Below are 26,940 nucleotides of genomic sequence, written 5' to 3' on the forward strand. Positions count from 1 at the left end.
ATAGACTTTTGCTGATCCCGTCTCCCCTCACTCTCTCCCACTTCGCTTCCTATCTACATACTCTCTTATCATCATAAAAGACAAAAACGCCAATGAATAAATCTTTAAACTGATGCTGGTTAAGCTTCATCCACATCTTTCAGCATGTTTAGCCTTGTGGGCAGTGTGCTGACATGTAGCACCGCCGTTTTTTGGGGGACCCGGGTTCAAGTCCTAGCCTGGGATCTAACCATGCTTGGTCCATTGATACCACTCATGTCTGACACACCACAGTAATAACATCTCTCTCCCTCTTACACTCTTTGTTCTTTGATTTTTTTGTCATATGTTTAGCAGAGTCTATAAATAAACTCTCTTTTTCATTCTCTTTTGCCATCTCTTTTTCTTCCTGCGTTTGCCGATCAGAGTGATATGAGATCACACTTTTCTGTGTGACTCCAGATTTCCAGAGAATGTTTCACTGTTTAATAGTTGATTGGTCACACACCCCTTCTCCTCCCTCTCAATCTCTTATCCTCTTCGTCTCACTTTGTTTTTCTTAAGGGTCAGTAACTAACTGTGAGATTATGTGTCCTAAAGTACTCAGGTAAATATTTAGAGCACTCAGAGACGTCATAAGATGTAGACAAGCATAAACAGATAATGAGACTTGCAAGTTTTGCAATTCCCATGCATATTATACACATTAGAGACAGATAGATTAAGGCATTCCAACAGCCCAGTGTGATATCTGTTTTCTTTTAGTACTGTCTCCGTGCGTGGCTAACAAGTGAGAAAAAATATATACAAAACTGCATCTGGTATATATCTAGTTTAACTATAAGTGTATTCAGAATGAATGTTTATAATTGTCTTTATCCGCATGCGTTCATGTGCTGTAGTATGAGTGCATGAATATGGGGATGTCTGTGTTTAAGTGTGTTGAAATGTGTAGCCGAAGTCTGGAAGTAATCAGAGTTGCTGGGCAGCACTCCAGCGCCCCCTCCCCATGATGCAACTGGAGCTCTGAGAGTGATGGAGAACAGAGTGCCCGCTGGGCAGCAGGAGGAGGGGACCGTCTTTCCTTCTCTTCCCCCCACCCTCCTCTCAGCTGCACCGTTAGACTGAAGGAAATTTACAATGGAAAATATGCCAATGCACTCTCTTCATGGATTTAATGCAAGGTCAAGCAGAAGATTTGCAACCAGTGAAACACAGACACACAAATGCTTGTTTTGGATTGGCCAAAACTTTCCTTTTACAGAAAATGTATAGAGTCTTCAAATAAGGGAAATTCTACTTTGCACTTTTTTTTAAAACTACTTTTGGCTAAGAACTTGAACACGTTTCAATTATTATCTAAAAGTATGTTATAGGTTTTAATACAAAGTTAATTATATATAATTATTACACACACACAGAGACATGTTGTGTTTTCATGTTTTATGGGAACTTTCCATAGACATAAGGATTTTTATACTGTACAAACTGTATATTCTATCGCCTTACACTAACCCTACCGCATCACAGAAAACTTTCTGCATTTTTACATTTTCAAAAAACATTACTTAGTATGATTTATAAGGTTTTTTCCTCACAGGGACCAAAGAAAAGACCCCATAAGGTCAAAAATGACTGATATTACTATCCTTGTGAGGACATTTGTGTGCGAATTTAGTGTGTGTGTGTGTGTGTATGTATGTATATGTATGTGTGTTTATGAAACCATCTGTAGGACCTAAATTACAGGGCACATTCAATGAAAATGAAAAAAAAGATGGTTAAAGAATCAAGTGATTATGTTTTTGTTGGCTAGCAAATGTATAGCTCGCTGTGAACGGATTGGTATGGTAATTGTTACCAGACCTTAAACATAGGCCTATGTCGACTCATACATTACAGTAAGCAAACAGAAAACAGAGTTACAACAGAGGATATGTGTTAAATCGGCATGATCAAATTTGTAGGAGGTAGATCACACAACCTCTGTTAGTCAGAAACGTTAAATGCAAGTGAAGTATGAACTACGTCAATTTGTAGTGTGTGAGTCACTGTCTGATCAGCCAAAAGTCAGAGTTCCATTAGAGCGCGTTCTCGATCAACCAAAAAGCCAGAGTTCCACTGAAGCGCGTCCCCGCTGAGAGGAGGCGTGTCCGCAGACACGGCCAAGGTCTTGCCGCACTCACTCAGCATCGCGTCTGTCCTCTTTTGTCATGCTAAACTGGTCGGGCACAGAGAGGACCGACCGCGCATCATTCTCCTCCTGATGCTTCGTCAATGGGACACTAAATAAAGGTTAGTTTTAATCCTTCAACTGCAAACAGAGCTCAAGAAAAATCACTTGGAGCTTAGTGAAGAGCGTAACTGCGTTGATACGATTAAGTTAGGCGTTTTGCATAGTTTCAAAAGAATTATTGTTTGGAAATTAATTTTGTGGACCAAAGTCGGGTAGGGATTGACAGAGAAGTTCTGAGCCGTCGTGTTCTGCTTTTGTTCTGCAGTAAAGTAGGTTAAAGGCATGTTTATAGAACTTTAGACTGACAAACACGACGTGACGCCAGTGAATGGCGTTTAAACAGAGTCGCGTGTGTGGTTGTTTGCTTTGCGGCGCGAGCGAGCAGATCGTTGATATTTAACTCGCTTAATCCCAGTATATTAAAGCGATTAGCGGTGAGTGCAATAGGCTGCCTCAGTGTTAGTACTCTCCTAACTTGTTCAGATGTGTTTTTCTGTTTCATGTGCATCCACATTCTTTTAATCTCTCTCTCTCTCTCTCTCTCTCTCTCTCTCTCTCTCTCTCTCTCTCTCTCTCTCTCTCTCTCTCTCTCTCTCTCTCTCTCTCTCTCTCTCACACACACACACTCAACTCACTCACACACACAGACACAGACACAGAGAGATGCAGATATATATACCCTCAATGTATATGGTGGTAGAACTTTAGTATAGGAAGGAACTATAGTAACTAATGCATTTGATGGAAACTATGGTTAACATGGAAAATTCTTAGGGTCAGCTTTGCTGGAATATTGGTTTATAGACCTCTGCAGATAGCCCTAAAATGAATAAAATCTTTAAGCATGGCACTATTTGTTCTGTTCTGTCATCACTTTGGCAGGGTCTTTGTGCTGAAATGCTGACAAGTGCTGCAAATCATCACACAGAATGAATGTGGTTTGTACAGGGCAGACCCGAATCTGGAAATTCCAGAGTTTAGTGAAACTCTAGTTTATGATCTTGGGAACAGACTGCAAAAACCTAAGCAAGCTGTTAAACTTTAGAGAGCAGTGATTGCACTACACATGATATACCATTATGGAGACATATAGTATGTAATTGTACACTCCTTAAGTCCAAGACTATGCTGATCAAATGATGTGCTTTAGGCTGGGAGGGAAGGGAGGGTTTCTATATGTTTGAGAGTTGGTGTCAGCCGGTGATGGAGAGAGTGTGAGAGAGTCATCGCAAGAGACCTGAGAATTTGGCACATTTGAGAGAGCCTGAGCTATAACCACATATCATAACATTGCAGCTGAAGTACCTCATCACCTCGTTCCAAGTAACTGCATTGTTTCAATAACAATGAAACATCTACCATGCAACGTCACAGTTCACATAATTATTGACAAATGGGGCAAGAAGATGAAGAAAATTTTCCAGTGCTCTGCCTCTGTCTGGATAAGACAATCAACTCAGCCCTTTGTTGGTTTAGAGGAAAGCCAAAGCTTTCTCAGGTGGCTGGCGATGGTGAACTCGGTGAAGGATTGTGTCGCTGACAGCGTAAAACGATCCCCCACTTCCTTCGCAGACTCCTCATAGGCAGCCACAGACTGCAGGAGTGGGAGAGTTTGAGTGTTCATGCAGTGTGTTTCAGGAAAAGCCTGTGTGCTTACAGCATGTCTTTTGCGCGTTGATTATTATACATGTGGCAGAAGGTCAAAGTCCTCATTGTGTTTTTAATGTTTTTTTTATTTAAATATAAATTCATGTTCCAGTTACACTAATGTTGACACATTTTTCAGGTTAAAGTGCCCCTATTATGCTTTTTTCGAAGTTACCTTTTATGCAGTGTGTAAATATAGCTGGCTGTTTATGAATGTAAAAGGTCTGCAAAGTTTTAGAGATCAAAGTGCACGGCACCTATGTAACATTGTAACAAATTTGTAATTGATAAACCAATCACAACAAACTGGGCCATCTGACCAATCAGAGCAGAGTAGGCTCATGGAAAAGGAGGGGTTTAAGAGAGACGGAATCTTAGAACAGACCGTTTTCAGACTCTTCGAGAAATGAGGTGATGTGCAATGTAGGCTATATTATGAGAAAATATGTTTTTTGACCTTTGATGGATGTAAATCTATTGTAGGAGACCTTTAAAACAATTAGGAACCTTTGAAATAGCATAATAGGGGCACTTTACAAAACAACTCTATTTTGATTTTTAAAGTAACAATGCAATTATTGTTCTATTTATTAAAAAGTATAAATCCACATCAAATTTTTACATCCATTCCAAAATAATAAATCTAAGAATGCATACATTTTTTTTTTATATTTCATGGATATTTTATTTAATGAATTTTCAGCTGTTCTTCTTAATTTAGGATCATCAGCGATTTAAAAACTCGGTGAACACTGGAGGCGTCATGTTAGTCACAGACAGAGATGTAGGCCTACCTTTAATTTCACGCAACTGATTGCTCACTAAAAAACCCTCACAAATCACATTTTCAAGTCATTTCAAGTTTGGATGTGACGTGACATAAAGCAGCGATATTAAGTGTCTGAGTTGTCTACTTACTTTTGGAATTATCTAATCGCACATGAGACGTTTATTTGATATGCGTGGTTACATCTGAAAGATGTATTTTTTAGAGTGTTTGCTCATCTGCAATACGTCTTTAGGACGTTTCCTCTCAGATGTCAAATAGACGTTTAGAAAATGTCTTTAAAGGACAAGTTCGGTATTTTACACTTAAAGCCCTGTTTTCAGATCGTTTCTGATGAAATACAATGGTTAAGATTGAAATTTGGACAAATGCTGCTGTCCCGAGAATTTTCGGTTTCTGTGGTAGCAAAAGATGCTTTCCAACAGGTTTTATTGTAGTTTTTCATCCAATACAAGTCAATGGAGTTGGACAAAAACTACGATAAAACCTGTTGGAAAGCATCTTTTGCAGCGATTTTTGTGTGAGCATATCAGTGAACACCCCTGACCACTCTGTGATTTTCACGTCTTTGCGTTTATTGGTAAGTCAATTATGATGTACGAAAACTTCCATTTTTATTACAGATATTTTACACCAATTTTCCAAGAAGTGACGATTTTGTACTCTGGAACACGTGGAATGAAAGCACTGCTTTATTTGCAAATGTTTTATGTGATATTTCAATTTTGCGCCTAAGTTAAATTCACAACTTTGGATGGAAACATAGCTAGTGTTTTTTTAATCAGTCAGACATTTCCCAAAACACGCGCAAATCTGCAGATTTTTAAAATATTTTTCTTACTTTTCACACTTCTTTTTTTTTTTATGTAGGGATAATTATAATTAATAGATACAAACCCTACACCTAATTTGCATTTTTTTAACTTGTAAGTATTTAAACACTTTTTTGCTTTATTTATGAATAGGAATTTTTCCAATTGAGGACATCGCCACCAGGAGGTTTTGTCAGTTTAAGCCCATGTCTGGAGATAAAATCAGTAGTAAAAAGTAAAGAGAGAGGGAAAGAAAAGAAAAAGAAAGGGAGAGAGAGGATGTGTCACCAGACTTAAGGGGAAAACCAGTCTTGTGGATTTAAGTCTTCTGAAAGACTGTGGACTATGCTTTAGAAGAAACTTCAAACTGGATCTGAAATCTGAGCTCTTTCTGGATCTGTTTTTTTACTTAATCATGAGACTGTGTCTCTCTTTCTCTTTCTGTCTTATTGAGCTGAATTCATATCAAGACATGAAGAGGGGAAAGAGTTTTGTCTTCTAAATACCATAGCTCTTTGTCATTTTATGTAACTTTATTTGGTCATCATAACTTTTAAAACTACTGTGAATGTGTATCATTCTTGTGGGCTTGTACGTCTGAGGTAATGATTTATTACAGCTTCATTTCCTCACCAGTGCAAGCACAATATTTTTATGTTAAAATGTGTGTGTGGTGTGGTTTCTCCTCAGGGTGTACTCTTTGTCTGGGTAAATCTTTTTTTCTGTTTCAACTAGGGATGCACCGATCCACATTTTTTCACTTCCGATCCGATCCCGATACCTGAATTTGGATATCGGCCGATACCGATACTATTCCGATACCAGAGCTGTGTTTGCTTTAATATTATTATTATCATTATTGTTTATTTTATATGATGCTGAAATAAACTCCTCTCAACAGGCAAGTATGATATGTAGGCCTACGTATTTATGCATGTATGGTAAGTATAAGGTCAGAAAAGGAAGTCAGAAAAACAGTAAATCCTGTTAACAGGAAAAATCCCATTCTGAAAACAAATATGCAACTGTAGGTCATGTCAATATTTATTACATTCCCAAAATGTCAAATACTTGAGTCTTGAAATATAAGAAAAGTGCAAGTGTAAACATCTTACACACACACACACTATCTAAAGGGTGATCCTCGCTCCGATGCTGTAACTCTCTCGATGAATGCTCGATCAACATCAGCCATGTGCAAACAGACAAGCGGATTTCGCCTCAGACGCGCGTCAATTTCGCTTCAAACTTTTGCTTTTTACGAGCGTCAATTTCGCTCTGGGCGCGCGAATGGATTCAAAATATTCAAGCGTCCAACTAGACGCGACAGACGCGAATTTGACGCGCTATTCGCGTTTGGTGTGAACGCACAGTAACGTGGTGCTTTTTTAAATGTTTGATTGCATTCGTTGTGTTGTACGACGCGTGGGAGCTTCAACGAGCTCTGAATTACGGCTTTGCAAACATTGCATTTTGCTGTCTTGCTCTGCGGTGTTTCCAGTGTGAAGAATTTCCACACAGCGGCCGCAAACTGCGGAATGGATTTCCTGAGCGGTGGCGTGTCTCATAACTCTGTGTCTCATTGAGCCGCGCCTCCGTTCAGGAAATCCATTCCGCAGTTTGCAGCCAGCTAGCAGACTAGCCGGCGGGAATCACTTTTGGAGTCATTTCAGCAGACAACGTTAAAGCGCAGACATGACTCAAGGATATCGGATATCTCCGCAGGTTGGATCGGGAAAATCCGATACGTGAATTACGTTGGTATCGGTCCCGATACCGATACTGGATCGGATCGGCCCCATCCCTAGTTTCAACCACCCAGAAGAGGCAAATCACATGAAGAACATGCTGCCTGAAAAGACTGCAGGACCCGCACTGTCCCTCAGCACGGGTGAGTGACATTTTTTACCTTCCCCCCCAAACCCCCCAATCCTGCACCCCGACCACCACCCCACACCCCCCCGATCAGCTCTTCGGCTTTGATCCAATCTGCTCTTTTCATAAACGGAGTCACTTGCTTGCAGCCTAATTGATCCCCTCCATTATCATGCCGCAGACTGTTTTATACACAGGAAGACTGCAGTTCAGTGCCATCTGTTCTGCTCTTCTGCGCTATTTTGTGTTTGTTTGCTTGTTTGTTAAACATGTAAATATGGTCATCAGTCCCAATGAATGTTGTTTCCTTCTTTCCAATCACTTTTAAACATTACTTGTAATTTTCCACGAATAGGATACAAAATAGGGCCTTAAGCGTTTAATAGTTAGGTATTTCTAAACTAAATGTCAGTAAAAGGATTTGCTTAAACTTCAAAAAATATTGATAGCCAACTTCAAAGGTCAAACTAAATATTATCTATCTTTTTATTTTCTATTCATTTTAAATGAGGTTTGGGATATGTCTAAATAGTTTAAAACCCAGATTTGTGTACATTTGTAATTCTAGCAAGAAACACTAAATATATATTTTATTATTATATTTAAAAAAAAATTGTAATGAGATTCAACAAGTGATTTTAACATTGTATAATTTTAGTTGTATACATTTAAGAAGATCAAGACTTTCGAGGTAGGACAGTGCTATTTCATGCAGGCTTAATTTTATGTTACATAATGGTTTATCTAATGGATCTTGCAAAAAAAAGAAAAAAGTTATGGGACCCAAAGTGTAATGTATTCATGGAAAGCGCCACCTCTGCTTTTCTTCTCTTCTTTTCTCTTTCTGTCTCTTTCTCTGTGGGCTTTGTGTTGGCTGAGAGACCTTGAGTTTATACAAACGTTCATCTTACCACGATGTAGCTGCAGCTGTACAAATGACCATGTTACCTTGTAAATAAATGACAACGTGAAATCTCATCCATATGGCTCCAGGTCAACCACTTAGCTAAAATGATTTACAACCCAAAACAGAGATAAACATTCTGGAGTACAGGTGGTCCACACGCATGTTGTGTGTTCCCCGACGAAGACACCACTGCTCCCACAAATCACACTCCGGTTGCGGAGGAGTTCTAACCCGGTCCCTTTCCTCTGCTCACGTGCCAGAAAGTACAAACCCATTCTGGCTGTGGTTCTTCCATTTTTAGGCAACGCTTTCCCCCCTAAAACCCAAGGCATCCATATTTGTGTGGGCTGAGATTTGTATGAGAAAGCTGTAGTCAGCTGAGCACATGTGCCCCTTGAACTTCAGCAAAACCCCAAAATTAGCCAGAACACATGTCTGATTTCTCTGTTTATTTTGTCAGATTTTGCAAACTTGTTTGTGCTCGTGTCTATGACAACCTTTCCAAACATTGAGCTTTTGTATTAAAACAAGATCGCATCAAGGGTTTGTCACGTTACAACTCTTGATGGTTCCAGTTAAATGCAAAACTGCTCTTTCATTTCCCTGATGTAATTTCAGTCTCCATTAAAATTTGCATGCCTCCAGATGTTTCATTTGGCTTTGGTTTTCCACCACTTGATATCAGAGGAATTTATAGGTAAAGACTTTGTGTATATTAAACCTTAAAGGGGTCATATCATGAGGAATTAAAATTTCCTTTGTGTCTGAGAGTCTTCTAAAGCCATACGATGGCTTTTTTTAAAGGAACAGACTGAAATTTAAGTCAGTTTGAAGAGATTTGAGAGGTCAATGACAAATTAAGTTTGCCATGAATGAACGATTCAAATCTATCTCGATCCCTCAGTAGGCACCATGTTTGAATTGTCACAGCATAGACTGTAAAAAAAGATGGACGACGCACCTTCACTCTCCTCCATTGTAGAAAAGTGAAGCCACCAATGTCCCAATGACGCTGACATCTTGCGCTGACTCTGGACCCGAGTCTGCACAATAGTGAGCGTGAAGTGGATCCGTGGTATCAAGGCCCCGCCCACACTCCTGCAGAATCTGTTAGTACAGTTTACTGCAGAACAGCTCATGTCGGTGGGAAATAAACAGTTATGGAAATTTAGAAATTAAAGTTAAAGTTCCAATCTCCTCCCGGAAATCAGTGACTACTTCGCTCAGAGACAATCTCAGCTGGCAATCATGATGTCACACTACTGTAACTAACTAACTAAAACCAAACTTATAAAAAAATAATAACAAAATAACACTTGAACTTACATCAGCGTGATAAAAACTATCTAAAATGACAGAAACCATCTTTGGAAAACATTTATTTGAAGTGTAATTTGATTTAGTTTGTCTCACGTCCCATTAGATTACATGAAGAGGGTGGGGTTTATGACCTATACTTGGTCCAGCCACCTGGGGCTGATCAAAACATTTTGGCTTCACTTTTCAGGACTTGTGTAGCACACTTGGTGCACAGGCATAAATTACCTTTTTTTTTTTTCACCAGACACAACAAAGTTTCATTCCAATGGCGGCACATTGGTTGGATCCTGTGTTCGTGGCACACGCTCCAAGGCAGAGCTTCAGGAGTTGATGGAGAGCTTGCAGCGCAGGAAGTCCGCTCTGGAGGCCAGCTTAAAGGCTACTTCAGACCGCGGTTACCTCACTTTGTCCTCCCCTCCCAGTCCCCACTCAGCTTCTTCCTATCTACAGGACCGTCCACCCCTTTCTATTCGAGTTCCCTCCCCTTACACACCCTCCAGCAGCCTGAGCATGCCACCATCACCCCACCAATCAGAGCGCCCCATAAGTCCAGTCCCAAGCCAAACCCGTGGCCGGCACCAATGGCAGGACAACCTGTTGATTTGCCACCCTTTAGAAGGACGAAATCCCAACACTGCCAGCTCACTCCTTTCTATGTGGAACGGCTCTTCTTCCTCCTACATGACTGATGCTCTTCCTTCATCCCGCCGAGGTCCAAGTGGTGCAGCCAGCATGCCCTCCAGCCCTCGCTTGGGGCGCAGACTGCTAACACGAGATGGGGAGTCCACTGTTGAACCATTGCTCCGCCAAAGGAAATACTCCACCGGCTCTCTGAATGGCCTGGGTGGACATAGTCGCTCTCTGCCCAGGTTGTATCGAGGAGACGCCCCAATGCTTTCTTTGCCTCCCCGGCGTACCACCAAACCACGCCGCAGCCTTCCATCCTTGGAGAAACCACCAGATGTGACTGTGATAGCCAACGTGACCAGCAGTTCTCGCAGGGCCAGCCTTTGCTCTGTGGGATCTGCCCCATGTTTGGATTTAGGAGTTGGAGAAAGGCGGTTGTCATTTGGTAAAGGAGGCCTGGGGCCTGGCATGGGGCCGAGAAGGGGCAGTATCAGTTCTCTCAGTGGAAAAGAAGAGCTCAGAGATTATCATCAGAGACAAAGAGATGAGAGACTTCGAGAACAGGAAGTGGAAAGACTGGTAAGAAGACCTGCACTCATCCAAAACAAACACACCAGGGAGTCTCAACCAGGTTTCAGAATTCGGTTAAATCACATATCATATTATTATTGGATTTATTATTAGTAATTTTATTATATTTAAAAAATTGTTTTTATTAAGTATCTTTTTAATGTTATATTATTTTATAATTTATATAATATATTTTATAATATAGTATATAATTAATGCCTTTTAATTACCCTTCATGTTATATAATTTTTTTATGTTTTATATAAAAAATTGAAATTATGCTTTTTATTATGTTATATTTTATTATATTATTATTAATATATTAGCTAAAATATAATATATTTGATTAGAAACCTAACATCCTTGCATAACTAACATGGGAGAGGTGCAAATTTGTTAGGTGCCTTATGTTGAGTTTACTATTGCACTTAGCTTAACTCTTATTGCTACGGCTCTAAAAAAAAATGCTAATCATTTTAAAGTATATCAGAATAAATTAATTGAAATCAAAAAGTGAGGGAGTTTATTAAGCTAATATTGTGAAATATTGTTTCAACTTTAATTACCTATAATTCTCAGCCTTGAATCCAGCTTTTTGGTTTCAGTTTGCATCCTTTGAGAGAATGGTTAGACATGAAAGTGTCAAGAGGACTTTGATCTGTTCTTGGCCTGGAGCGTTATAAGTGCTATCCACTGGATTATTCACACTTTCATGTTCTAGAGACTTAATGAAATTACATTCACAGCTAAATCAAAACCTTGAGTGTGATGAACCAGCTTGTAAACACGCGTTAAATTAGTTTTTGCTTTTCACTTAGACCTTTATGAGATCTTGAAATGTTGCCTCTAGGTCACATGATAACTGAGCTAAAGCAAACCATCTGATCTGATCACAGGGGCGTGTGGAGTGAATGTATGTGTGTTTGTTTGTCTGTGCAACTAAATTAGTTCCGTTCCACAGGGCCAAATCCCACAACCCACTGCTAAAGAGTCATCAATGATACAAATCATATATCAAATAAACGGTGCATTTTATGTATAATCGAATATTTCAAAGATCAAAGTGCCCCTATTATCTTTTTCGAATATAAGCTGTTTATAAATGTAAAAGGTCTGAAAAGGTTTAAAGACCAAAGTGTACAACAAATAAAGTTATGGTCTCCTAAAAAAAAAGAATAGATTCTGAACTGCTGAAAAGAGTTGTCAGCAATTCCAGTCTCACTTCCGTAACATACCTACGTAGGTTTGTAACAAGTTTGCGTAATTCCAGCCTATGTTCTTCATCGGCTGCCGTCGAACAACATCTACTTTGACCCTCCCTCAAACAATGTAGTTGTAGCTGAGGCCTGGAAGAGTTTGGTTCACCAATCACAACAGACTGGGCCATCTGATCAATTAGAGCAGAGTAGGGGATTAGAGAGACAGAATATTCAAACGGACTTTGAGTGCAATGTATATTATGAGAAAATCAAAGTGTTTGCGACCTTCGATGCATGTAAACCTATTGTAGGAGACCTCAAAAACAAAATTAGGAATCTTTAAAACAACAAAATAGGGGCACTTTAACTTCAGACTATTGAGCTCAGTCAGTTTGGTTTATAATATAATGTATCAGGTAGTGTATGATCCAAAAGTCTGAGACCACTAGTAGAAAGGGCTTTTGTTTTGCTTTATATTAGATTACAAATAACATAAACAGAATCTTAAATATTAATTTATTATCGTAATGTTTTTAAGATTTTTAAAACCCCAAAACACTGTCCATTATCAGTTTCACATAAAACAAATCCATATCATCAATGAAGCCTAAGACTGTTTAATTTTTCATTCCACTCTAGGAGCGCCAGCGTCTTGAGACCATCCTGTCCCTGTGCTCTGAGCTGGGCCGGTCCGATCTGTGCCAGATGGAGACTGATTCGGGTGTCTCAGCTGTGTCGGACCTGCAGAAGATCAACCGAGAGCTGGAGAAGCTGCAGGTGTCTGATGATGAATCTGTGTTCTCAGACTCTGCAGCTGTGTCTCTGGATAGTGGGTATCTGGGTAAGGGTCGGACAGAGATACTGACTCAGAGACAGCGCAGACTCAGCGGACACAGGGAGACCAGGCCGCAGTCACCCACCACTAGCCTACGAAGCTCAGCCCCCTCGCCCTCTCCACATCTCCGCAGCAAGGTGAGACACTGCACAATATGTACCTGAATACAAAAAGTTTTTTTGTATTTTTTAACATGTTGCGTCTACATGTACCATTAATGATGTCAAACAGTGAATATCACTTTCTGAATTTCACACAACCTATTCAAGAGCATGTCCAGGTCAACCCAAATTATTAAGAAAGAATCGTATTTGTAGGGCCATTTTTTTAATTTATTTTTTGCTTGTGTTGTGGTATTATTTTTTTAGGATAATTAAGTGTATTATGACCATTACTAAATTCTTAAAATTCTCATTACTGTAATGGGAAATAAATGATTTACATTTATTTATTTTATAGTGTTTTTAATTATATTTAGTTAATAATTTGTTGTATGTGATGTTCCAAATTTAATCTGTTAAATTAATAAAAAAATATTTAAAATGTAAATAAAAAAGCAAGATTTTACTACCCTGGACAGTAAAGAATATTAAAGGGATAGTTCGCCCAAAAATGATATTTAAGCCATGATTTACTCACCCTCAAGCCGTTCGAGATGCATATGTCAATCTTTTTTCAGACGAACACATTTTCAGTTATTTTAGAAAATGTCTTAGATCTTTCAGTGGTTATAATGTGAGGCAATGGGGTCCAGCTGCTTCAAGTCCGAGAATGTGCATGCATCCTTCACAAAAATAATCCACCCGGCTCCAGGGGGATAAACGAAGGCCTTCCGAGGGTAATCCGTGCGGTTTTGTCGTAAAAATGTACATATTTAAAACTTTATAAACGAAAATAACTGGCTTCCGGTGGCGGTTGGTGCGCGTTCATGGAGATGGATGCTGACGTATGACGTAGGACGTAGCGTAGGAAGCGTCGTGACGTAGAACGAACGTAGAGTTTTGTTTTGCTCTGCTCTCTGGCTGCGCTGTCACGTTCGTTCTACGTTACGACGCTTCCTACGCTACGTCCTACGTCATACGCCATCATCCATCTCCATGAACGCGCACCAACCGCCACCGGAAGCCAGTTATTTTCGTTTATAAAGTTTTAAATATGTACATTTTTACGACAAAACCGCACGGATTACCCTCGGAAGGCCTTCGTTTATCCCCCTGGAGCCGGGTGGATTATTTTTGTGAAGGATGCATGCACATTCTCGGACTTGAAGCAGCTGGACCCCATTGCCTCACATTATAACCACTGAAAGATCTAAGACATTTTCTAAAATAACTGAAAATGTGTTCGTCTGAAAAAAGATTGACATATGCATCTCGAACGGCTTGAGGGTGAGTAAATCATGGCTTAAATATCATTTTTGGGCGAACTATCCCTTTAATGTAAATTATTATTTCTTTATTTAATTCTGGGATAATTAGGTAAAATAATTAAGTTAGATAATTAAGTATATTATAATATTATCTCTTTATTACTAAATTCTCATTATGTAACACATTCATCTAATTCTCATCAGTGTAATGTGAAAGAAATTGATATGTTATTTAAATTGTAGTTATATATAATTTGTATTTGTTGTAATTTTAGTAAATTCGGGTTTGAAAAAAACGTACTTGTAATCTTTTTTTTTTACTGTAGCTTTTGATTTGAGGTTGAAAATGACCATTCATTTCTTCATGATATTCACTCTTCTATTCATTTAATCTCCAAATTACATAGTTATTTCTTGCCACTGTGATGTTTGTTCTTACTGTATATACCATCATCGCTAGTGTGTTCAAATCTAAAGCAGCCTACAACTGTGTACTCAATATCCCAGATTGAACTAATGATGCAGTGGAAAGTATGCAGTCCTCTTGGATCTAAAGTATGCTAAACAGTTTGGGAATGCTGTGGAGTCTTTATAACTGACACACTCTCTGTTGATGTCTGTTTCTAAACATGCACAAGTGAACTTTGACCTTTTAAAACGCTGACCTTAGACAGTTTCCGCCTACATTTTAAGCACATAAGGTGCAAATTCCAGCTCAAGATGGGGACTTTGTGGAATAAGTGTTTTTCCATTGGATGCCTATCATGACATAATGGTGTGTTTGAGTTTAATAGACTCTCAGGGGACAGGGGCAGTTATTGCCTCTCCTGCAAGAGGAGAGGAACAGGAAATGACTCTATTCCAGGGTGGATTTTCTGTGTATGTGTGTGCGTCTATGTGCTCAAGACACATGTGACAGTAATTGTTGGAAAGAAACAGAAATGAAAGGAAAGAATGCAGATCTGCATATAACTTCTCCCACATTTATCCTCTTCTCTCAAGCAATATTTCTTAATAAACTCTTATGACAGTTGCTATTGTTGGTCATAGTTTTCATTTAAACATATGCACAGACCCATCCGCTGCTAGATATTTCTGGTAAATGTCAAATGCATGGAGATCAGACGCCATTATCAGACAGATGCGGCTCTGTAGTCTTGCATCTGTTGCTGAGCTACATTCCTCTGCAATGTCACTGAAAAAACTCGTGGCCTCAGAAACAGCCTAGTTAACTATCCATAAAGAGCTGTCATGAGGAGCTGGATATTCATTTCAGAGTTCAATCTCATGTCAAGTCTGAATGTCTGTATTTATTTTTAACTTAATCTTTTCAGATCATCATGTAATTGTGATTTTGTTTGTTATATCAGTCAAGAAACAATGAACAATGCAGGAGTTCTGAACAAACACTGAATTTCCCAATCATCATCCAGGACTGAAACCAGTCATCTTATAAAGTGCTTTGTCTTTTAAAGTATGCCTGATCTCGAATGTTTTTTTGTTTTTTTTAAGCAGGTATCTGAAGACAGGCAGTTGAGGCAGGAAGTGACACGTATTGAAGAGGAGAGGATTCAGGTGTTTAACAACATTGAGGAACTTGAACAGAAGATCCGAGATCTAGACACACAGATGGACGAGTCTATCAGAGAGGTGTGTGTGCTTAAATGAAAAGCTTTATGTGTTTTAAAGTGAGGTGACATGTTTGATAAGCATTCCTGTAGCTCAAACAGTAGAACGTGGCGCTAGCAACTCCAAGCTCATGGGCTCCATTCCCAGAAATTGCAAGCCGTTTCGAATAAAAGCATTTGCCAAAAGCATTACTGTAAATGTCTCTCACAGACTGATCTCTAGATAAAATTAATTAGTTTATTCTGCAACAGTGTTATTTTAGTTATATTTTTACATAATATTATACTTATTTATTCATATTTTGAATGAAATTTTAATATATACATTTAAATCTTAGTTTTAGTAATTTGATATACTATTCTCATTTTTATTCATTTTTTATTTTTCTATACAGTTTAAGTAATTTTTGTACTTATTTCAATAAGTTGCAATTAGTAATTAGTTAACATTGCGTCCCTCACGGACTGCGTGACTTCACCACTTCCTGTGGAGTTTTTTTTTTCTGCGACTAACCGACTAATAAAAAATTTCGTCGACTAACGTTTAGTCGACTATTAGAGGCAGCCCTAGTTAACAGTAAGAACACTGTTCTTGAGGAAATAAAGTCAATAAACACTGTCTTGATCTCTTCTTAGATGGAGGTGGAGAGAGCTCTTTTAGATGGCGAGCAGGAGGCAGAAGTCACTCAGCTACAGAGCGATAAAGAAATGCTGGAGCAGCTCAACCAAAAAATGGGGAACATGGAGAAAAATGCTCAAAGAAATCAAACTCGGGTAACCATCAGTTGACAATGTATTTGTACAGCTTGAAAAGATTGAAAATAGTATATCAAAACCTCAGGACGAAGTCTCCAAAAAGGCAAACAAGAGGGTCTCATTTATCTACCGTACGTACGTAGTGTGAACGTTTTTACACAGAAATCATGATTCATGAATTAAAATGTAAGAAAACATGTATTCCATTATTAGTGAATTACACCCACCAATGTCACATCTACTTACCTTTATTTTCCAGTTTACCTCTTCCTTGCTCTAACCCAACCTTGCAATTTCTCTATTTCTCTGTCCGTCATATTTGTGTCCATCTCACCACTGTGTGCTCTGTATGTGTATGTCATCCATACGCGTCGCCACTGCTATAGGACAAAGCCCTGTTGGAGGCTGAGAGAGTTAAAGTAGAGAGGCTAGCTGAGCTGATTTCAGAGCAGAAGACCCAGTTGGACACCTGTCCTGAAGCACTGAAGGAGCAGCTACAGATTCAGCTATCCAGGGTCAGTCAGTTACCGTGGTCTCCCCCGTATCTGCTCCCACCTATGCGGCCAACTATTCTGCTGTCTGTCTCTCACAAACACTTCCTGTTGTGTTTTTTCCTCTCTGCAACAGTTCTGGAAATACCATTTTTTCTTGTCGGTAGGCCTTTCTTCTCTGTGTTTTAACATACCCAAATTTCCTGAGACTTTGACTTTTAGTCACTTTTCTGTTTAGAACAATCCTGTGAATTATTGCTGAATGTTCAGTTAGTTTAGTTTGGACTTATATTGCCTCATGCTAAGTGTTGTTGGCTTTTTTTTGGTAGGACACTGAAGCTTTAGAAGCGGAAACAAAGCATTTTGAAGATTTGGAGTTTCAGCAGCTGGAAAAAGAAAGCCGTCAAGATGAAGAGAAGGAGACGCAGACGCAGCAACTCCTCAGAGAGATTGCAGAATATCAGAGATCTGTTGTCACTCGCAAGGTGTGTGTAGATGATTTTAACCTTGGAGTGTTTGTGTGTGGTCGAAGAGCTTTTTAAAATCGTTTTTTCCCTCTTTACACAAAAACTGTTTGCATTATAGGAGAGGCTACTTACCCTGAAGAAGCAGTCGACCCAGATTACCCAGCAGGCACAGCGGGAAAAGGAGAACTTCTTGAAAGAGAAGAGCAACCTCACTTATATGCTGCAAAGGGTGAGTGTGTGTATATATACACAGAAATTTATAATATATTTACATACAATATATACAGTGATTATTATGTTTCTAGCATATGTTTGGCAACAGTTCTTCTAACCCTAATTGATGGAGTGTGCAGCTTTTCATTTCTTAACACAACCATGTCATGGCCACATTCCAGGATGACAATGTCAAGATGCATTTGGCTCTAATTGTGAAAGAATGATTGGGAGGGAGCATGAAGAATTATTTTCACACATGAATTGGAACTTCTGATTCCAGACCTTAAATGTATTGAAAGTCTTTGGGATGTGCTCTTGATATAAATAAATGTTGTGATGTTTTTTCCATCAAGAGGTGCATTCATTTTTGTCTTTCTACATAGTTGTTTAAGAAATGAAATCATAAACTCTTAAGCATTTGCCTATTCAAATCCAAAAAGAACATTTTTTTTTTTTGGCCGGGCAATATATCATTGTAATTGAATATAATCATTTAATACAATATCAAACCAAGTGGTATCTGCAAAAAAGACAATACAATATTATGTTTCTCAGACCTAACTTCTCTATTTATTTATTTTTAGCTATTTTAGACATGTTCCACTAACTACAAAATGCCCAGATTGCTTTTTGACCCATACATGTATAGTTTATCATTTGAATCTTAAAATGTTTTCTTGAAAATTGTACTTGTGCTATCTTTCTTTATTCAGTATATGAAACATGGTTTATTATTTTGCTATCTAATGCAAGATTATTCATACATGTTTACACATTTCTTAATGGTCTCTAATTCCACTTCAGGAACGGGAAAACCTTTCATCTCTAGAGAGGAAGTACTCTGAGCTGACAGGTGGTCAGGCATTTCCTCTTAACCCTGTGTCCATGAAGGAGGTATTGCAAACCAATTCTATGAGTAAAGAAGAAACTAAGCTCAGGAATAACAAAAACATTTTTTCAATATTGAAAGACTATTTTATCTTTCTGTTTGAATATGCCAGCACTTTCGCTCTCTGGAGGAAAGGAGGCGGAGTAATTGCAGTAAAGAGGGCGGAGTTCTGCTGAGTGACAGTGGAATGACCCGTAAAAGAGAGAGGCAGAGCTCCGGAACCTTAAACTCTGCTCTTAATCGCAGTCTGTCTCCCAAGGTCAGACAACAGATACGGCACATCGGAAAAGTATTTTATACAATCTTAAAAGAGCAATTCACATTTAAAATTTCAGTGCTCATGGTTTTATGTGGAAGGGAGGTTTAAATGGTCTCTGTATTCTTAATTCTGTAGCCCCATATGCCGCTGTCTCAAAGCTCTAGCTGTGGTAGTGTACTCCCCCGCACCCTGTCTGTCACCTCCCGTGATCTGGACACTCGCCGCCTGCTCAAGGGTAACACACTGATTCATCTCATGGCACTGACATTTCTACAGGTCTACAGTTCTACAAGTTTTAAGCATAAAAAATAAATGATATATTTGCAAAAATTTGATATATATATATATATATATATATAAATGCATACATACATATTTGAGATATACAAAGATATACACATATATATATATATATATATATTATATATATATATATATATATATATATATATATATATATATATATATATATAATATATATATATATATATATATATATATATATATATATATATATATATAATAAATATATATATATATATATATATATATATATATATATATATATATATATATATATATATATATATATAAAATAATATAATAAAATATTTCAAATATATTGATATAACTTACCACATAATGATATTAACATCAATAATACCTCAAATTGTGAAGTTTATTGACACAGCCGTTTCTTTTTGACAGTTCTAAGTATTTGAAATTTCGTTGGAAATTATATATAATATATTCATATTATACATGTACCCTAACCCTGATAAATGTATAATATAAATGAGTAAATCTCGAGAGAAATAAATGTTTCTTTTAAATTATTATTATTATTTTATTATTTTCTCCTTTGGTCTTGCAGCAGGTCAAATGTATCTGAATGACGAGAGGCAGAGAATGAGTGAGATGTCCAATAGAACGGTTTCTGAGACAAACGTCTTCCTGGAGCCATTCCACTACCTGGATAACGGACACAACTTTGACACAATGAGCGTGGACAGTACAGAAAGCCTGGAGACCAGCATTTCCGCCTGTTCACCGGACAACATCTCAAGGTGAGACCAAGACTTTGTTGAAGATCAGGATAAGTCTTTTCTGACCATTCAAATCGTATTTTTTTGCATCCAGTTTTTTAGCATTTAGATGTTACAGATACTTGCTGGAAACAAACACACCCCTGCCTTCATTGCTCCTCCCTAAAATAACAATCACAATATTTTTTTCAACACACACACACACACTGAACAGGGGCTCGTTCTTCGTACGTCGCTAACTCAGTTAGCTGGATTTGATTGTTGACGATTTGGCATGATCTTGGATTGTTTGGTTCTTCGACGCTCATCCTGGACTTGCTGTCATAGCAACAGGTGCGCAAGCTTAAACCTGCTCGGGAGCAGGCTTATTTCATGTAAACAGGATTAGATCCCGGCTTTATAAGCGGAGCTGATACGGGAAGTCCAGCGCAGCGCGATAGTGCACTTTCTAAGATGTATATTTTTTCTCGTGACTAGTGAGATTGTCGTTTACATTATTAAATTGTTGGAAACGCACATTTATTTTCGACTTGTCGGAGTCTGGCTTTAACTACAGCACAAACTGTTTGCATTGCCCTAAGATTATTTGCGAGTGGCTCTTTCCTTTACACTATTGGAGATGCGGAGAACTTGATGGAAAGTGCTGTCTGTCGTGTCATTCGGAGTTACCTGGCGGTTTGAGGCTTAAAAAACAGTTTTAGTTTGTTTGTGGCATTTCCAAGCCACTGAAGACCCAATGTTGTAAAGCAGTTTTTTTTTAAAGCAGTTTTTTTTTTTTTTTTTTTTTTTGGGCTATCATAATTTTTTATGAAGATCATGCAATCATGACCATGCCGATTACAGTATGTGTCACTCAGGCTTCACTAACGTGATTGGTACCATAGACTATAGGCTACCATAGACTGCCATCAAAGCCTCAATGAAGGGTATTAGAAAGGGGGTTCACAATGTAAATGTGCAGCCCAGTTAATATTGGGATTCTTAATATTCCAGATTAATAATATTATATAAAAATAAAAAAAAGGCAGTTGACTAAAATCGTCCATATCACAAATGTGAAAGCAAAATGGCCAGGATCTGTGCATGACTTAAGAATTTTCATAGATTCACATTTATGCACATTATTTGAAAGTGGTAAGAAAAGTTCCACAATTAAATATCAAGCTCACTGTATTACATACACTTATGCTGATCCTAACAGAACTGCATTATTTTATAGGTGATTATGACATGTTCCTGCCAGCAGACAGGTGTTTATGACCCCATTCCCTGACCCAAACCAGTTACAATGCAGCTCTAGCCAGGACAAGGGCACACAATGAAATGAACTTTGGCTAACTAAAGGGAAGATTTCAGTGTCTGAAAAGTCTGAGGGTTGCACACCTGACAGGGCCTGTGACATTGTTGCATGTGCCATATTATACAACACTGAAAAAAAAAAGAAAAAAAAAAACTTTTCATTAAATGTTTAATAAAAGACAAATATGCTTAGTTCCTTGAGTTTTATTTCAAATGTTCTTTGTAAAGAAAAGCCAGTGGTCAAGTGCCTGCAACAAGAGATATTAGACACATGCTCATGCAACAAATAAAAAGGAAAAGTTGTCTATACACTGCCCACCTGTAGGCCTATGTCTCCTCTGTCTGTGCAGACTCTTCTGTAGGCCTTTCTGTAGATGTGGAATCCTGCAACTTATATTGCAGCCATAAAGCATACAAATATAAATTAAGTAATTTATGTTAAAGTTATTTATGCACTTGCAGGTAGGCTAGTTCCTCCATATGACAGTTATCTGAGAGGGTTTATTCACTGTCCAGTGCAATGGAAACAAATGGACATTACAAAGTCTTATACTTTCTTTCCTTTGGAAAGTTAGAAAATGTCCACTTACTGCACATATTTCAGCACCACTTTCTTGGGAACAGATACAAGTGTTGGTGTAAAAGTGGAAAACACAATGACATTACAATGAACTACACTCGGGAAACATTTGATCAATAACTCATGGCAAAATATTTTCAGTTTTCACTTTCACAAGTCAAAGCAATTCATCATTACTCAAGATCTTTTCTTTTTTTCTAGCCTTTTTCTTGGTTGCTTTTATAAACAGACAACCATTTATTTAACAGTTCCTTTTATAGAAGAGACTATAATAACAAAAAATTACCATTATATAGAATATTTTTTGTACTTCACTTTTATTTGTTCCCATGTTCTAGTGTGGTGACTCTGACATTACAATGAACAAAGTAATTATGCAATTATTCAAATACAAATATATAGGCTAATAAGTGATAAAAACATCTAACATGGCCACTTCTAACGGATTTAAATTGTCTGCTACTTTTTGCCAGCCCTCTCTCCTGGCTTTTGCAGACTTTGAGGTGTTCCCTTGCGTTTTGATTAAACATTAAAATTCCGAATAAACTTCGACTATTAGTTCTTGCTCTGCTGAGGAGAAAAACTGAGCGCGCCCTTTGGCCACGCTGAACAGCCAATAGCAGCGTTGCTGATCAATGTTTCTACTATCGATACATATCCCCTTTTAAGCCAGCGCATGAACGCGCAGTTATCTCAGATAACTCAATCCAGCGATACTAATCATAAACAACGGGTGTGTTCGAAGAACCAAGTTAGCCAGATCATGATTAGCACGATGATATCATCTTGGATGTGTCATTTGATCTCGGATGTAATAAGCAACGTACGAAGAACGAGCCCCAGACATCTAACAAATATTCACAAAATTGTTTGTTTGGGTGTTGATTTAAATTTTCAACATTGTTTCGCAAAATCACTTGGTACACAGTAACATCCACTTTAAATGCAACTTTATAAAGTAACTCTATCATTATATTGTTGGCATTAACATTGTGTCAAGTAAGAAGTGTGTGCATCTGTATTTTGTGATCTGTGAGAGTTTAAATGTATTTATTACTGTTTATAAGGATGCTGTATAGACAGAAGTCTGCCTTTAAGTAGCCCAGATAAACACACATCCTGTCTGAGGAATTTTTATTGCATTCCAAGGTCGTTCCAAGTAGCTGAACCTTAAGATGCTCTGGAACGCATTGCCAAATGAGGTTAAGGGTTTACACCTCTGATTTTATTGGACAATACATTATTTTTACTAGAAAAATCTTATTAAGACCTGAAAATCATCAGTTTAAAACACAGTGTCTAACAAAAAGTGTGTGCGTGTGGTCTGTACAGCGCCAGCACAGCTAACATGGCGAAGATAGAGGAGATGGAGCGCATGCTAAGAGAAGCTCAAGCTGAGAAGAACAGACTCCTGGAGCACAGGGTACATCGGCCTCTTTTTTAACTTTCTTTTCTCTGCATCTGCATGCTTATCGAAAAAATTCCATTATACAGATTAATGAAATCAGAATGTGTTTTCTTTCTCCTCTGCAGGAGCGGGAGATGGAGTTGCGCAGACAAGCTCTTGAAGACGAGAGGAGGAGGAGGGAGGACTTGGAAAGGAGACTGCAGGAAGAGACAAACCGCCGACAGAAACTAGTGGAGAGAGAGGTGAATCTCAGGGAGAGAGACATAGAGACAAGTGGACATGGAAGAGAGGAAGATTAATCTTACAGCATTTAATGCAATTCAAAACTCTGATTATGGATGCACTGATTTAGAAAATAATCTATTATAAGCACACACAATGAATAAACAAGAATAAATACAAATAAATATTCTAATATAACAATTTCCATTAGTAATATTTGTACTTCTAAACCTTAAAACCTACTTCTTCTTTTTGTTTTGTTTTTACCAATTTTTGATAGATTCTAATTATAGATGATGCATCATAAAAGCCTCAATCTGTTTTTTGTTTTGTTTTTTAAATCTATGACATAAGACGCAGCCAGATTCCAAAATTAACTTTTTGCCATGTCATCACTGTCAGGTGATTTTAGAATTGATCATCCAGAAATATTTTGTTTCTGTGACAAAGCCTGTATTTTGCATCATAATTTGTAAATGGGGTTATTTTTGTCCTAATATTTATGTCTTCCATATTTATTGATTATATTATGAGTATAAAATGCTGTCGATCCTATACAACGCAATAAATGTACCTGACACACTCATACAATTTTAAGACCTTGTTTAATTTTTGCCATTTGTGTCTCTAGTCTCGTCCTTTGACACGTTATCTCCCAGTGAGAAAGGATGAATTTGACCTGAGAGGTCACATCGAAGCAGCAGGTCACCATCCTGAAACTTGTTTTCACCTAGCCATCACCGAGAAGACCTGCAGAGGGTTCTTGGTCAAAATGGGTGGAAAAATCAAAACATGGAAGAAGCGCTGGTTCGTCTTTGACCGCAATCGAAGGACGTTGGCATATTATGCTGGTAATTGCACTGACTTTTTAGTTGGACTTGTCAAGCTTTATCAACAGTGTCTTTGGCCCGCTGTGAATTACCATAGAATATTAAATTCTAATATTTAACAAAAAGAGTGTTTGTTGAGTTGTAAAGTATTGTAATTGTCAGCCTTTTTTTTTCTTCTTTTTTTTTTAAAACCATTTTTCAGTGATTAATTATGAACAGGCCACAGATATATTGAATCCAGAATATTTCTTGAATTCCATGTTTTAACTTTTTCCATGGATGACTTAAACTATTATCAAAAGATGACCTTAATAATAAGCGATGCAAAATAAATTTACCATGAAACTAGATTACACCACAAGGGGGCAAAACTGAGCTGTGCCCTTCACAGACATCACAGGAGACAATGGCTACGTTCAGCACTAACCTGCAAATCATTGCAGATTTATCATACAAATATCTGTTACCCACCACTTTTATTTGACAGAGTTTTACTTGTTTAGCTTAACCTTTGTTAAATTGTATTATTAAACCGTAAAATAAAACAATTGAACAAAGGTTGAACCGCATGCTCTCTTCAAAAAACAGATGGTTTTATTTTTCTCCAGATAAACATGAGACCAAAATGAAGGGTGTTATCTACTTCCAAGCCATTGAGGAAGTGTATTACGACCACCTAAAGAACGCACACAAGGTGAGCTGCAAAAATAGTGCTCGTTGTTACAACTGATAATTTTTTCCTCCCATTAATCATGTTCCATCCACACTCTTATTTTCCATCAGAGCCCAAACACCTCCCTGACGTTTAGTGTGAAGACGCATGACCGGGTTTATTACATGGTGGCTCCTTCCCCAGAAGCAATGAGAATCTGGATGGATGTTATCGTCACTGGAGCGGAGGGATATACACACTTCCTGGTGTGAGCAGGGCTCATCTGTAACGACATTTAACAAGCCCAAAGTGACCTTCACAGTTCAGCTCGGCCTGCTGAAAGGATCTGGGTAATGGGTACATTTTCCATGTCTTCCTTTCAGAAGAGGTTACACTTTTATGATTCTCATTTATCAGGACTGATCGTGAAGAGAGCGTCGACTGTGCATTTGCAGTCATCCATGACCTAGTTTGGAAAAACTGGTGCTTTACCCACTGCGTCCTGTCCTGAGTTTACAGAGGCAGCTTTTGGACTTCAAAGGTACCAACTCTTGAATTTTTCACCCTGTTTTGTTCACTTCAGGGGTGAGACGTAGAACAGCACTGTAAATAAGAAATCCTTCACTGGTCTTCACACTTCACAAACGTGCCAACTCATAATGAAGCTTTGACATGGATATACCTCAAAGAAATAACTGGTTGTGCTTGTTAAAAATGAGACACCAAAGTGTTCCTGGTGTGCCATACAGACTCTAACAAACATCAGGGTATTGTTCAGTACTGTTTTTATATCCAACAGTACTGAACATGAATTTAGAAATGTTATTTCAAATAACATTTGGAAAATGTTTTTGTTAATTGACCTCTATATCGCTATGCAATTTATATTATTTGCTCTTTTACCAAGTGCCTTGCATTTGCCAATATCTGATGAGAATAGCTATATATTTAGCTACAAGACTTGTAGAATGACATAAACAGACTGTTTATTATAAGTGTTTTTTGTACTGACCTATAGAGGGCTGCAGTAATGACATATTTTTGTAGGCCAACCCTGAAGTTAGCATCACCCTGTTCCCTCCACAAAAACACAATAGGATTTTTAGATATGTGACTATCAAAAGTTAATGATTCTTACACATTTTGTTCATAATGATGATCTTCACAAATTAACACAACTTTTATGAAATTTGAAGCGTGAATACAATCGACAAAAGTCAAAAGCTAAACGTAGGCTATAAATGAACTACATATAGTCACATGACTTCAACATCACCATCACTAAGCTTCCGCAAACTCTTTCAGTCTTTGTATAAAAACATTTTCCCTGAACTTTTCAGTTATAATAGTTTGCAAGAGGGCAATTATAAACACAACAATGCAATGTGAGTAGATGAGTTTACCTGTTCGGCTGATGACGTTTAATGTCAGAGACAATCTTTTTCAAGACACAAAAGCTTAAAAAAAAAAAAAGTGAATTACTGATGTATTTTATGTTATAGAATCAAACATGAAAATATATTGTTCACCACAGAACTTATTTCAGGCATTTAACCAAAAACCCATTAAAAAAAACAAAAAGTCGTTCCTGACTTGGGAATGATGGAACCGGAAGTGCTAAAATGACATTTCTGGGTTTTGGCCTACAAAAATACGTCATCCCTGCAACACTCTTATTGTGCCTCCCTGATGCTCAGGAACATTCCAGAAGGAATAATTTAGCTCCAAAGACAAGCTGAATTTGTGTTTCAGCATGATATGAATGTAATGACGTACACCCATCAGATAAGATACCTTTGAAAAGGGTTTATTTAATAGATAAGGCTTTAAAATAATTTAGCGTAAAATGATTATTTTCATAATCTTTTTGATTGAATTCATTGATTTCTCAATGCCATTGTGTGTTGTACCGCAACTGACCCGCAGATATTGAAATGATTGCAGAATTTATTCACTGCAAGAATGCAAGAATTTCTAAGTTGAAAATTTGGATTTTTCAAAGTTTCGTTTTATTACCACTGAACAAATCTATAT

General features: G+C 37.9%; 1 protein-coding gene across 5 annotated transcripts; it reads left to right on the forward strand.

The window, feature by feature from the left end:
• Positions 1 to 2,155: 2,155 nt before the first annotated feature.
• phldb2a (pleckstrin homology-like domain, family B, member 2a) lies at positions 2,156 to 26,262 on the forward strand. 5 transcript variants are annotated; one of them, XM_082158460.1, is made up of 18 exons: positions 2,156 to 2,274; positions 7,284 to 7,352; positions 9,808 to 10,769; positions 12,599 to 12,931; positions 15,676 to 15,813; positions 16,428 to 16,565; positions 16,934 to 17,062; positions 17,368 to 17,523; positions 17,624 to 17,734; positions 18,526 to 18,615; positions 18,723 to 18,899; positions 19,005 to 19,104; positions 19,744 to 19,936; positions 23,127 to 23,217; positions 23,328 to 23,444; positions 24,056 to 24,275; positions 24,863 to 24,948; positions 25,038 to 26,262. In XM_082158460.1, the coding sequence occupies exons 2-18, from the start codon at positions 7,298 to 7,300 to the stop codon at positions 25,176 to 25,178; spliced, it is 3,237 nt and encodes a 1,078-aa protein (XP_082014586.1). In that variant the 5' UTR covers positions 2,156 to 2,274; positions 7,284 to 7,297; the 3' UTR covers positions 25,179 to 26,262. The 5 variants fall into 5 exon arrangements, with proteins under 5 accessions (XP_082014586.1, XP_082014588.1, XP_082014587.1 ...); XM_082158462.1 differs by having other exon boundaries at positions 18,723 to 18,869; XM_082158461.1 differs by having other exon boundaries at positions 15,679 to 15,813.
• The last annotated feature ends 678 nt before the right edge of the window (positions 26,263 to 26,940 follow it).

Source organism: Leuciscus leuciscus (genome assembly GCF_965113295.1).
Source record: "Leuciscus leuciscus genome assembly, chromosome: 24".
NCBI classification, from domain to species: Eukaryota; Metazoa; Chordata; class Actinopteri; order Cypriniformes; family Leuciscidae; genus Leuciscus; species Leuciscus leuciscus.